The 14,729-nt window shown below is 37.9% G+C and overlaps 1 protein-coding gene across 6 annotated transcripts in view; it reads left to right on the top strand.

Moving 5' to 3' along the window:
* Positions 1-14,684, top strand: part of LOC139978387 (insulin-like peptide receptor) — a 105,011-nt gene extending 90,327 nt beyond the window's left edge. For all 6 annotated transcript variants that reach the window (XM_071988582.1, XM_071988583.1, XM_071988581.1 and 3 more), the window contains 9 exons: positions 438-612; positions 1,210-1,315; positions 1,574-1,647; positions 2,523-2,730; positions 3,847-3,991; positions 5,172-5,331; positions 5,898-6,027; positions 7,254-7,388; positions 8,423-14,684. In XM_071988582.1, the coding sequence (XP_071844683.1) occupies positions 438-612; positions 1,210-1,315; positions 1,574-1,647; positions 2,523-2,730; positions 3,847-3,991; positions 5,172-5,331; positions 5,898-6,027; positions 7,254-7,388; positions 8,423-8,828 (1,539 nt within the window). In that variant the 3' untranslated portion in view covers positions 8,829-14,684. The remainder of the gene's footprint in view (positions 1-437; positions 613-1,209; positions 1,316-1,573; positions 1,648-2,522; positions 2,731-3,846; positions 3,992-5,171; positions 5,332-5,897; positions 6,028-7,253; positions 7,389-8,422) is intronic.
* Positions 14,685-14,729: the final 45 nt, after the last annotated feature.

Raw genomic sequence — 14,729 nt, 5'->3', positions numbered from 1 at the left:
GCAAATTTTTCTGAAGATTAAGTTGAAAGGTTTTGTAGAAAGTTTTTGCAGTCGATGCACACATACAAGGAAAAAAAAAAGGGAAACCGTTTGAAAGGATGAGTGTCAATACAAAATTCCTTTTGACATTGTAGAGACCATTTCAGCAATCAATATCAGTCCAGGTTCATTTTTGGCTATTTGAGAAAATTGGCCGCAACTTTCAAGGATTCATTGATTGCAGTGGCTCAACCACCTATTCAATCCTCATGTTCTTTTGAGTTGCAAGTGAGCCAAATGTTTGAAAGGAAAAACAACAGTGAATTGTGTGTTCTTCTAATACCCTGTTGCATACTGAAAATGAAATAAAATCTCAGTAATTTTCGTTTTAAAGTATGTATCTCCCTCCCTCCGTGATCAGTCAAATTGATTGATTCTATTCTCGTTTCTGTGTTCAGTCTGACAGATTCAAGGAGGTCTACTGCATCTCGGCGTTTGCTTTCACCGAAGCTGGTGGCTTCACATTCACGTTGAGGAACAGCGGTAACTTCTCTGTACGGGTCCGAGCTGTTACCCTGGCCGGAAACGGAAACTGGACACGGTCGGAACCACTGAATGTTCCAAGTATCGACGGTAAGGAAGACTCAAAAAGCAGTTTGCAAGAGCTGTTTGAAATAATCAAGTCCCCCCCCAACCATCCAACCATCAAACCACCCAACTGTCTTTGCAAAATACAAAACCTGTTAACAAGAATTAAGTTGTTTTCCATTCACATATACCTAGATGTACCTAGATGTTTCAATACTAGCCTTCCAACACCTCTCATCCCACCCCACCCCACCCCATCTCCATCCCATCCCCATCCCCTAAATTCAGTAAACTGGACATTACTTCTGTCAGGTATTATGTCAGTATTCTATGTATCTTCAACATATCACCTCAAAATGTACGCAACATAAGTTTGGATTTTTTTGGTAACGTTGAAAACTTTAACTTCACTCAAGAATATATTCTTCGTTTTCACCTTTTTGCTTGTAATCGAAGATGGTCAATATACCGCAAGCAAATATTATTTCTTATGCCAGAAAATGAAAAGGGAAGAATTTTTTTCCCCCTAGCCCAACAAAACCCTTCACTTAAAGTTTACATTGTGATGAAGTCATCAGTCTAAGGTACTCCGATCTCCGATTTGACGTTTTTTTTTTTTTGTATCTCTTGTTTTTCCTTCAGAAGTGCTACCCCCAAAGGCGCCAATTGTTCAGCAGATACCCTGGATCGTAGGAGCCCTGGCCTTCATCATCCTCGGGATCTGCCTGATGCTATTCTTCCGTTATCAGTGAGTATTCGGAATTCCCAGGGAGTGGGCGTTGGGGAAGGGGGGGGGTAAATATAGATGCTGTCTGATATGATACTTTGATAAGGATAAACTTAAAGATGATATTCTTGGAATTCTGTGGAGTGGGGAGTTGGGGGGGTGGGGGGACATCTCCCCTAACTACGCCTTCCATTGCGTGTTGTAGTACATGACTCCTTAGAGAGTGAGAGGGGTTGGCAGATATCTTGAGACAAACGTCACATCTTCCCGTTCTTCCAGGTACCGCAAAGATCAGACTCCAGATGTTGTGCTCTATGCATCTGCCAATCCCGAGTACTTCAGTACCAACGACAGTGAGTCACTCCTCATCTTATTCAGTATTTTCTAGGCCCTAACTTACCACCCAGTATAGTATCGTCCATGTCGGTCGAAACTACTTCGTACATTTCAGCACTCAAGCATTGTCTAAGATGTCACTATGTTATGGTTTGAAAAGCCAACATTTCTTGAGATGGTGAAGCTATCCATCCATAAAATACTTTGTGGAACTTAATGGCACAAAAAAAGAAAAAGAAAAAGGGTTTTGTGAAAATCCTTACCATTGATTGTATTATCAAAATAGAACAATAATTTTAATGTAGGTACATATAGCACAACTTTACAATATTTGACCATTTTTTCAATCATGATATGGGTTTAAGCAAGAGATAAACGATAACAAACGAGTGAAATTCTTTCATCAATTTTTTAGTTTGGTTTTTTAGATGCATGGGTATGTCCCACTGGTTGAGTATTGTGTTAGATTCATTAGATTCATGTTAGATTCATTAGTTACCACGATGAATGGTCTGCACAATGCATCGTGGTAACTAGGGAATTTGAAATTCCTTTTAAGTTATTTGTTGTGCAAGTTGTGTTCTGAGTTGAATTTGTAATCAACATGACAAGAGTAAAAGATAATATGGTGCTCAGAACAAAAAGAAACAGATACAATAAAAAATGTAATAGGCTTTTAAAGTTTTGTGAATTGCTATTAAGTAAAAGGGGTTAAGAAAAGGAACTGAGACCCCTGCCAAAAAATATAAAATTTTGTTGTTGTGGAAAAACCAAATTGGAAAAAACAAAATAGAATTTTTTTTTGGACAGGTACATTGTTTTATTGCAAATTTAGGATAGAAGATTAAAGGGCTTTTCAAAGTTTAACAGGATAAATGTTCTTTGATTTCAGTGTACGTACCCGACGACTGGGAGTTCCCACGCGAGAAGCTCACCGTGGTGAATGAATTGGGAAAGGGGGGCTTTGGTATGGTCTACGAGGGGATCGCCCAGGAAATCATACCAGGTGAAGAAAAGACCACAGTGGCTGTCAAATCAGTGCAAGCAAATGCCTCCGTCAGAGATAGGATAGAATTCTTGAATGAAGCATCTGTCATGAAGTGAGTGTTAGCAGTATTTTGCTCGGTTATCGTTTATTGTGCTCGATCAATATCTTAATTATCCCTGTAGTGATCAACGAGTACTATTGGATGAAGTTATTGATCGCGTTTGGTCGATATCCCAGCAGTGATTAACGAGTACTTTTTGATAAAGTTATTGATCCCATTTGGTCAAACTTGGTCATCTATTTCCCATAATGCATCAGAATATTATAGCCTAACTCAGCAATAAAACTGAAAATATTTCAAATTTGTCTAGAGTAGTTAGTGGAAATAAGGATGAAAGCAAGAGGGCAGAGGATTAGAAAGGGGAGTTGGGGGGGGGGGGTAAGGGAGCAAAGTGTCCAGGGATATATAACATAATGTACCAACCAGATTTGACAAGATATAAAAGATGTGCCTCGTCGTGCTTTGGTACATGATTTTGATTCGATACACAGTCAATGTATGGGTAACAGCATATGGGTAACAGCTTTATGGGTAACAGCGCTCTGTCAAACTGATAGATATGAAATATGTCAAAGATCAGCTTTATGTTAGGAACAACTGTTGTTGGCGATTCAGTCGTACCGCAAGAGGGAGTAGTTGAAAAGTAGTTGAAAAGAGGGAGTAGTTGAAACTCACAACCACAGAAGAGCCATTTAGCGTGGTTTTAAAAACTTCTATCCTTCTATCAGTAATACCTGGACGGAGAGTAGAAGGTTAACAATGAAGGGAAAAGTATGTATAAAGCAAAGCGTTGAAGAAAGAGAAAGTTATCAGCAGGTAACACTAGACTCGTAAGCATTTGTAGCTTTATATTTCTATCTCATTGTCTTTTCTTGTAAACTTATTTCTGTCTTTGCTTTCAACAGTTTTTATCTACCCACTTTGACCATTCTTTGTCACCCATTTGTGATTCTCAGAGCCGGCTAATCCTTAAGTCTTTTGATTTCATTCTCTTTCACCCCCCCATTCCCCCCCCCCACATATCTTCTTGCCGATAAAACTTTATTAAACACAAATAAACATCTGATCTTTCAACTTGATTTTCCCTGATAATAACTGTTCAGTTCCAACATAGATTTTTTCACAATTGGTTTATGTAGTCGCCCTGTTTGTTTTCTTTCCCGTCAGAAACATAAAAACTCACCACGTGGTCCATCTGCTGGGGGTGGTGTCTAAAGGTCAGCCTACCTATGTCATCATGGAATTCATGGCGCAGGGAGACCTCAAGAACTGGCTTCGAGCCAGACGACCAGAAAACCAACAAGATCTGCCGGTAAATCACTGTCTATTTAAAAAAAATTGAAATAAAATAAAAAATAATTTATGATAGGGCTGCATGTGCTGGATGATTCTCAAAAGAGTTAATATTTTAGATGACTATCTCTGGTCTGGTCTTTAACTGTTTTCCATAAAAAATAGTGTATGAATCGTGAATTTAAGGTTGCTGCTTCCTGACAAATGTTGAACATGAGGGGGAGGCCAAGATTCACAGCCACTGTCATTCAGCAGCTGTGAATCTTGGCACCCCCCCCCATTCAAGGAAGATTTTTTTGTTTGTTTTTATGTTTGTGTTTTTTGTAAGACCATGACATCCTTTGTCTGGTATGGTATAGCAATATATGGAAAATATGGAAATTAACAATATGGAAATGAGCTATTCCGGAATTCTGAATTAGCAAGATACCATTCAGAATGGCCAAATTGTTTCATAAAGATGATTTTAGTTTGTTTATAAACCCTAGGAAACATTTAATTGGTGTAACAAAATACTATTCAAAGTGGCCTTACAGCATCAAGGTTACATACCAGTCCCTTGGTGGAATAACAGGGAATCTTTTGTCCATTGTCGCAAACTGGTAAAATACTAAAAGTGATTCATAAATATTAATTGTTTGTTGTGTGAGATTCCCAGAAATTGTTTTGTCTGCTATGGTATAACAAGACCCTATACCATTGAAATGTCCCAAGTTGTTGCTATGCATTAATGAGAAAAACATACCTAGCAGTGTTTTCAATTGTTTTTGTTGGTATGTTCAACCTTTGTACATATTTTTTTTTTTTTTTTTTTTTAATAAATGAAAGTAAACTATTATTATGACCCATTGTTAGACATTCTATAGATAAATAATGTGTACTCCAGAAACTTCCGATAACATACTCCTTGGCTAGTGTCCAACGATTGTCTTGCATTCTATTCATTGTTGGGAGAGAACCTTGTGTCAACAAAACAAAAAAGCCCCCCAAAAAAACGTGTCATACTGGCCCAGGCTGAGCAACCCTCCACTGAGTTTAGTCTCCCTGGCAGTGATACTTCTATTTTTGGTTTCACCTTATGATCCCTATTTATTAATAGTTGTACTTGTCAAATTAAATTTAATGCAGAGGCAAAAATATATATTTTTTAAAAAAATTTATTTATTGTTTTTTTTAACTCCCTTTTCACGCCATTTCAGTTAATGGAGAGAAAACACCCTCCGACCTACCCAGAGGTAATCAAGATGGCTGCTGAGATTGCTGACGGTATGGCGTATTTAGGAGCCAATAAATACGTCCATCGAGATCTCTCCGCGAGAAATTGTCTAGTCTCTGAAGATGGGACTTGCAAAGTGGCAGGTTGGTAGAAGTCATTTGTCATAAAAGACAACATTTTCATGATTAAAATGGATGTATGGGGGCGACAGACCAACTGACAGCTTATATTGGAAATAACATTGTGCTACACTGCTAGTTGAAAATACGTGACATTTGAAAATTTGACAAAGACTTAAAAAGAGTGAATCTTATTGTCAACTCCAGATATTGATTTAAAAAGGTGACTTAATTTTTGGGGTGGGAAAAACCCTTCATTAGTCCTGTTGTCTGTGATATTCTGTGATGTCATTAGGGAAAATTATCTTTTGATACCTTACATGCTTGGCTTTCCTTTGATAACTTATTCTCCTTGAGGTTGGATATTAGTATTAAACATAAATAGATTGGAAAACGAAACATATGTTTGACTTTTCCCTTGTTTTCAAATCACTTTAATGTCAAGTCAACTCAGTGAATTACACTTTGTTTTTTCCTTTGGATTATTTAATGGAACTGAATCAAGAAATTGATTGAATTCAGCCGAACAAAGTTTCAAATTCTTCCGGAAAACTCTGATTTAAGGAAATAACTTTTTGTCTTCATGACAGATTTTGGTCTTGCGAGAGACATCTACCAATCAGACTATTACCGTAAGGAGAGAGGGGGTATGCTGCCAATCAGGTGGATGGCCCCTGAATCAGTCAAAGACGGTGTATTCACGACCAGCTCAGACGTGTGGTGAGTGGAACACAAGATCTTACTTCTATTTATAACTCTGATATTGGTAGTGATGGTGATGATAGTGATGGTGATGATGGTGGTGGTGATGGTGGTGGTGATGATGGTGGTGGTGATGATGGTGGTGGTGATGGTGGTGGTGATGATGGTGGTGCTGGTGGTGATGATGGTGGTAATGGTGATGGTGATGATGGTGGTTGGTGGTGGTGGTCGTGATGGTGGTGGTGGTGATGATGGTGGTGGTGGTGGTGATGATGGTGGTGATGGTGGTGGTGGTGATAGTGGTGGTGATGATGGTGGTGCTGGTGGTGGTGATGATGGTGATGGTGGTGGTGGTGGTCGTGATGGTGGTGATGGTGATGATGGTGGTGATGATGATGGTGTTGGTGATGGTGATGATGATGGTGATAGTTGCAATGGTGGCAAAACTAGCAGATCACTTCTGATTGATTATCCACAATGAGGACAGAATAGATAAATCTTCTTGTTTTTCTAGTGGGTACTTATGACAGTAAAATAATAACTCTTTTGTGTTCTCATGCTCTTAACCTGTTGGAATGATTATATTGTCAAAGAATGGTTACCATGGATTAATGTTGTTCGAATGTTTCTCTTTGATTCTTTGGCAATGCAAAAGGTATGTATGTGATGGCCTTTGTATGTGTGTGTATATATAGTTTGTGAACATAAGAACCGTACTATTGTTGTTTTTGTGGGGAGATGAAAATTCATGCATTTGAGGTTAACAGAGATCAAAGTCTGAAAATGTTGTCAATTTAGCTCTGCCTTAATAATAGTCAGTACAAGAACCCTATTGTCGTTGGTGGAGGTCAGAAGAAATTTGATATCAACAGAGGTCAAAGTATGAGAATCTTGTCAACATCGTAAACGTTTAACTTGAATGAACTTCATACCAGATATGCAGTGCCACAGTAGTTTGAGAACCATTCTGTGCCAATAATGGGTAAACAAAAACAATGCTGTGTTACATTTTATGTTCTCATATGGAATATTTCTGTTGGCTTTATGGTATTCCCCATTTCTTGCTTCTGAATTGTAAATGCATAAAATAAAAAAAAAGTGTTTTGACTGAAAAGGCATGGAAGACTGCTCCATCACAGATGATTTTATGGATAACAAACTTAATAATTTGAACTAGAGGAAATAGTGCAAATACCACCATAACTGAGTTTATTTCTTGACTTTATCATTCTTGACTTTCACAGGTCGTACGGTATACTACTGTGGGAGATTGCCTCCCTCGGTGAGATGCCTTATGGGGGATTAAACAACGAAGGCGCAGGAGAATTTGTCAAACAGGGCAGAGTGCTGAATATGCCCGAAGGATGTCCTGAAAAGCTGTAAGTGTGTTAAACTTGGCTGGTTGAGTGGTCAGTTAAACTTGGCTGGTTGAGTGGTCAGTTAAACTTGGCTGGTTGAGTGGTCAGCTAAACTTGGCTGGTTGAGTGGTCAGTTAAACTTGGCTGGTTGAGTGGTCAGTTAAACTTGGCTGGTTGAGTGGTCAGGTTAACTTGGCTGGTTGAGTGGTCAGTTAAACTTGGCTGGTTGAGTGGTCAGTTAAACTTGGCTGGTTGAGTGGTCAGTTAAACTTGGCTGGTTGAGTGGGTCAGTTAAACTTGGCTGGTTGAGTGGGTCAGTTAAACTTGGCTGGTTGAGTGGTCAGTTAAACTTGGCTGGTTGAGTGGTCAGTTAAACTTGGCTGGTTGAGTGGTCAGTTAAACTTGGCTGGTTGAGTGGTCAGTTAAGCTTGGCTGGTTGAGTGGTCAGTTTAACTTGGCTGGTTGAGTGGTCAGTTAAACTTGGCTGGTTGAGTGGTCAGTTAAACTTGGCTGGTTGAGTGGTCAGTTAAACATGGCTGGTTGAGTGGGTCAGTTAAACTTGGCTGGTTGAGTGGTCAGTTAAACTTGGCTGGTTGAGTGGTCAGTTAAACTTGGCTGGTTGAGTGGTCAGTTAAACTTGGCTGCTTGAGTGGTCATCACGAAAGATAAGAAGTAACTTTTCATCCAGATGGGTTTTGTTTTTCCCCTGCTGAATCTGACACGTTCATTTGGTCTCCCATGGAGTTATGTCATTTGTCATATCCCATTGGAGAATCCCTCAAACATTCCAGATAAGTTAAGGTGGTGATAATGACTTAATTGTTGTCCTGGAAAGTACAAAAGATAGAAAAAAAAAGAGAAAAAAATGTAGAAAAATTTGAGAAATATATCAGGCACTTTTGTTTTATCAGGCACAGCCAACTTTTCCCATTTTTGTGCAAGTAAGCTTGAAAACTCCAGACATTTTCTATGAAATATCCCACAATGTCATATTTACAAAAGGAAGACGATAAAAATGCTCTCTTTACTTTTTACTTTCTTTCTTTACTTTGTAGTCAAGAATTGATGATGGCCTGTTGGACATTCCAGGAGAAGCTGAGACCGACTTTCTCAGATATCGTTATGTCACTGGAGTCCACTGGCTTCCTGCCTCTCAACTTTCCCTTAGTCTCATTCTTTCACGGAGAAGAAAGAGTCGTGGAGCAGAGAGCCAACGGCAGTCTGGAGGAACTCGAGAGGGTCAACATGTTACCTCAACCGGGCATGAACGACTACACCTACATGGACAAAGGCAACCCGGACGAAGGGAACCGGTTCCCCCGAAACGGTCTGTTACCCGTAAACGGAAGTATACCGGGCCACCAACACGGGAGCCCCGTCCACGCCAGTTCCTCTTTAGATCATGCCGGTCAACCCCAGGAACACGGAAGCCCACAGATAGGGAAATGCACAGAATGTTAGATCTCGGTCCAAGAGACAGGGATTTGTTCAAATCGCACCCTTGAATGAAGGCAGCGAGAGGTCAGCCGCTGAGCACGTCAGGTTTGCATAAAGTCAATTTTGTCATGCACCTGAGTCTGTTGTGATGTCACGAGAGAGGGGGTGTAAAAGTTGTCTTGGTTCGTCACAGTTTGATGAAGTCACCTCTGACATTCGGTCAGAGCAGGTTATTCCCCTCGAAAGCCGAGTCTCTTCTACGCACGCAGAGGTTCGTATAAAGTCCGATCCAACGATTTCCTCTGAAGGGAATCAATTTTTTGCATTTTTCGTCGTTGGTTTCGTCGTCATTCATCGAAGATCTCGAATGTCGGGTCGTAAGAAGAGTAAGACGGGGGGACGTGAAATGTCTTGCTTTCTTTCTTGCCGTGTGCTGTGTGCTTTTAAAGAGCCTAATGGTCACAAAGAATGAGTGCATGTGTAACTACCTCCGTACATAACAGAGAGAGAGAGTATCATTCTAATTAAAGATCGTTAACAAAATAAAAGACCTAATCCATTCTTAAAATGGTGAGTACGAGCATGAAGCCATTTACGAAGATTGACACGAGGGTGTCCATCTTCAGTATCACCTGTTATGAAAATCTACTACGAACAAATTTGTAAGGGATAGTTGAGGGTACAGTGTGGACTGCAGGGAACTAGTTTGTCTCAGAGATAACGAGGAAATTAAGCCTACCAGCCAGTATCTTTAGAAATTGCTCTTCACAAGGGCTGGAGAAACAGTTTGGAAAAGTATCCCGACATCTCTTCCCTTGAAATTTTTGTTCAAAATTTTCTCTAAGTGCGTTGGTGGTTTCATCCTTGCAACTTGGGAAGAAAAGATGTAATACATTGAACAATTTAAAAGCAGTGATGGAGATTTGAAGAAGTCTTCAATTATTAACAACGAATATCACACTACAAGAAACAAAACAAAACAGACAGGCATATTGTGTATGCTCTTGTATCTTAGAGGGCTTTAGATTGCTCAAATACAGATGTAAAATATTCATATGTATCAGCCAGTAGAAGGTAAACTCACGTTTCAGTGGCACACGACAAGTATTAAAATATTATAAATGTTCACCAAAGTTGTGCGATATAAAGTGACTTCTCACCAGTCATTTTATTCTGTCAAAGCTTGTCTCTTAAACTAGAAATTGATGAGAGAAGTGAGATATGCGTGGGCAAGAGAGAGAGAGGGTTGGGGGAGAGGGGAGGGGGGGAGAGGAAGGAGGATATACAGCCAATGTTAATAATTGATAATAATATTTAATTCAGTATTAACGGACAGTATCTTCATTTTCTCTAAGTCATCGCTCTATGTGTGGTAGCTATTATAAATCCTTCATTTAATATAAACCAGATGTGGTTTATGTATTTTAAGGCAAACCATGAAGTATTCATTAGATCATAACATAACAAGTCATAATGGATGGGCTATATTTCCCCCACCCACCCCATCACCAACCCCATTCTTGAAGAAAAGGAAGGAAAAAGGAAGTATTTTGAAAGTTATTTTGTATTCAATCATGTGTTCTACTATATTTATTGAACTGAAAAGTACTCATTATAAAAATAAATAGATGGAAAATTCTTAACTTTACGTAATACTTAACTGTTTACAAAGAATTATGTATCACTGGCAAAATGTTTTCTGATTTCATATTTGAAAGAATTTATGATTCAAAATTTTGAGTTGATATTCAATTATCAGGGGCATTCTATTCTGTGATTAGTAAGTTTATCATTGATTCTACTGTTTGCTGCAGTATATTATACAGCGTTTCCATTCAAATACTACTGCAATAATTCAGCTGTCTAAGAACATTCTACTTTTTCTTTAAAAAAACAACATTGCAATGCTGATCTTATTCAGAATGTATCTCAAGCACTAGCCGTCCTTTACAAAATTTTCCCTTTTCTAGTAGTAATTAAGATACAACTCTATCCCTCCCCATCTATCGCCCCTCCTCCTCTCCCCCCCCTCCTCCTCCCACATGTCATTAGGATCTTCTTTTATCACATGAAGGAGGTTACATATTGTTTTTGGCATGTAAATCTGTCAGCCTGCCTAGCATATTAAATGATGGTTTATCTTGTTGACGTACCATTCAGAATGTAATATGTACAGCTTTTTAGTTAAGTTCAAACACTCACAATTCATTTACCAAGCTGACTGGTTTGTTTGAAGCCTTTCTTGAAATTTTTTTGGTTTTCCTGTTGTTGTGTGTTTTTTTTCCTTGTCTTTATTGGTATTTTGTCATTTTTTTGTCACTGAAATGCACCATTTATAAGGCCTTTTTCTTTTTTTTAATTATTATTTTTTTTTGTCAGTTGTAAAGGATATCTAAGCAGAGAGCAAAGTATTGCTTATCTCTATTTGGGAATAATGAGAAGGAGTACACAATGTTAGCAGTACTTTATGTTCAAATCATTATTTCTGATCATTTGAATAATGAATCGTTATTTCTCCTCGAGTTGTTTTGCTTTATGGAAGTCGACAAGGCTTTTTCTCGCCTCATCGGTACGACTCCCGTAATGACACTTAGATATGCTAACATTGATTAACACTACCAATATCCTTGTCACTCGTGATGAAGAGTAGTATTTTGAAGGCGTCTCCGATATTTTATTAGACTTTCATCCACCTTTTGAAGTCGCAGGGAAAGGAGGTTAGGTTCAAACTTTCAAGTTTGGAGTACTTGATCTGATTCAGTCGTAGTTGTAATGATAGAGGGAATGTCATTTCTTGGGTAAGGGGGGGGGGGGAGGGGGAAGGGAGGGGAGGGGATGGAATGAACACAGTTATTATGACATTTTAATACTCAAGTTTGGTTCATTTGCCAGTAGGTTTGGAGTTGGTTGGAGTGGGATCCTCAAGTAGGATTATTTTAGTATTAAAAAGGCAATGTTTGGTGTAAGATTGATTTAGAGAAAAACTGAAGACAGACAACTGTTTGTCTGAAGAGGGTCTTGATAATCTGGATAATCTGTTATGTTGTTGGATGTTGAACAGCATGAATAGGTGACGTATGCTACCTCATGAAATGCTCTTTGTCGAAGTTGTTGTATATTTAAATTTATTTTCACATGAATTACTCTGCCAGTAATTTAAACAAAAAATATCCCTAAATCGGTTTTTAGTATGTCCAGTTATTTTAAATGTTACAAAGTCACATCATTTAAATATAAACTAAAGTCATTGATTTCCAGGGCCAAGAATAGAAACCCTATATTTTTTGGTAAAGTCTAATGTTATTTAGATATGGAAATATTTTTGGGCAGCAGTTGTAAATAGACTTGACAATGTTGTAATTATAGGAAATAAAATCCATTGCAAATGCTGAGCAAGATTGTTGCCAGGGGAATATGTAAATTCAGATATGTATATCACATGTAAACATAAATACATAACTTAAATGCTTCTTGTCAGAGGGATTTAAACGGTTTTAAGACGTTTTTTTGATATGGTGGCTAATTGGCTAGTCTTGATCAGGTGAGGGTGAGATGATCCCTCACAGTTAAAGGAGTGGTCCAGGGGTTATGGTATTATTCATATGCAGACATTTAATGAAACTGGGCAAGCTGCAATACAGCATGTAGTAGGACTCAGTTGGTCACAATTTTGAATGACAAAGAAATTTTGGTTATCAGGTTTGAGCAAAGATAAGTTGGAAGGAATGGACATCTCATCCTTGTAAATCAAATTTTATTTTTTTGTCTAAATATATATTTATATATTAAGGGCTATGTTGTGAGATGTAAATGTGTTTCCCGCAATGTGTGGGTAAATGTTTCATGATTTAACATACTAATTTGGATGGTAGACTAATTTGTTTACAACAGTCAGAAATGTTTGTGGCTTGGTACACATTTTATATATAACTTCAATGGTAGAGTAAGTTTGTGCAGCCACTTTGGTAGTTGGATGGTAAATGTCATTTGGAGCTGAACAATTGTAAGAGGCTTGAAGCATTTCTGAAATGGCACATATCCAGTACTTAATTATCTGTAGTTGTGAACTATTCCAGTACTACTGTTAGTTAATGTCCCTGGTGATACCGTTATTCCGGCTGTTAAGGCAGTATCAGGAGTAATTGGTTAGTGCTATTGGTTTACATAAAAAGTAACCAATGCAAGTACTATAGTATTTGTTATATCTCAGGGTAATTTGGTAGGTGGTAATACGACTGTCGTCATGTCTTGTAATTGCGTTGAACCAAGAGAAGTAAAGGATTAAAAAGAGGGAGAGGTAGGGAGGATGGAGGGGGTGGGGTGGAGGGGGGTTTGGAGGAAGTGATTGATGGATGGGTTGGTTGGATATATATTAACATTGATATAGAATGAACTGTACAGTTGTATTAAGGAGCACAGTGCATGTAAATAGCAACATCACCCACCCACCCACTCATGTATATAGGTATTTTCATAATAAGTATATATTTCTTTGTATGTTCTTTTACAAACCAGCCTCGATTGAGGCAGTATTGTCCATAAAGAGTTATTCTATACCATACACTGTAAAGATGTATAGAGATAAAAGCATAAAAAATGCTAATGATCTGACAATAAAAACAAAACAAAACACAGGGAGGTGCAATGTATGAGAAAATTCAGAAGAAAAAATATTGTAAAAAAAAATAGAAGGAAAAAAAAAAGTAAGAAAATGAAACCAACTCAAACCTTGCCAACTTTTAATGTAATTTTCTGTAAAAAAGGAGGTTTCTGTGAAATGACTTATGCTAGCTTTCAATTTATTTTTCTTTTTTTTCAGACAAGCTAGATGAAAAATGCCTTGCCTGTTGTTTTGTAATAATTAAATCAGATTTAAATGTGGTTTTCCCAGTTGTAGCAATCCCTGGGAACCAAAATGAGTTTCCAGGTTGAATTATGTAAGCCCTCAACTCTTTAACCAAAGTTTACCAAACCCAATTCTCTTTAATGTGTTCACTATGATACTGATGTAACATTTATTAGAAAAGTGTTAAAGTAAACAAAACATTGTGAAAAAGGGCCAAATCTTCAGGGTTGGTATAAAATCAAAAGCATCATAACAGAGCTTTAAATGCTCCCTAAGTAACGGTACCTTACCAGAGAAAAGTATTAAGACACCAGTATGTTTTACAAATGCTGTTAACCCCCCCCCCCACACTTTGGACAGGGGGCCTGTATAAAACTTTCAGTGTTACCTAGATATATGTTAAAAAACTGATTTCGCATCAGAGGACACCTAAAAATATGCTAAATAGACCATAAATATGGTCTTTTTTCTTTTAAAGTCCAAGTAGAACATATTACCTTTATCAGACACTAACTTAACCGTGTAACTGAGTAAGATCATTGGTAAGATGGGCCTTTTGACTAAGATCATGGTTATGATTGGCCTTTCGAATAAGATCACCTGTAGTATCTGTTCGTCAGATATAATGTGGATCGCTCATCATGTTGGATCATGTTGCTAGGGATTTGCATCATGTTGCTAGGGACTTGTGAAAATTTGTGAACAATACTTATGACCTTTCTGTTTTTTTCACTTTTGAGTATTTTTGGAGTACTTTGAGTGTTTTTGAGTATTTCTGAGTGTCTTGTGCTGCAACATGTTATTGGTTCTCAGCTGCTAAGTAAGCATTTATTTTCAAAGTCTCTCTCATTCACACAAGCCATTCTTTTTGCCTTTTGTTTTCAAATCATGTGAAATGTATTCCAAAAGTTTATCAAGAAAAAAGATCATTTGATCTTTTTGTATTCAACTCAAGTTTTGTTTTTTGTTGTTGCTCGATATGTGAAATTTTGTGATTTTCTGACATTCTCAGAAATACATGTTCTCAAGACTCAGTGCATTGTTCTCTTTTTTGTTTCTCTGATTTCAGTTTATGTTTT

Source organism: Apostichopus japonicus, chromosome 13 (assembly GCF_037975245.1).
Source record: "Apostichopus japonicus isolate 1M-3 chromosome 13, ASM3797524v1, whole genome shotgun sequence".
Classification (NCBI taxonomy): Eukaryota; Metazoa; Echinodermata; class Holothuroidea; order Aspidochirotida; family Stichopodidae; genus Apostichopus; species Apostichopus japonicus.
The sequence above is the reverse complement of the archived record's forward strand: the minus strand, read 5'-3'. Positions and strand labels throughout refer to the sequence as shown.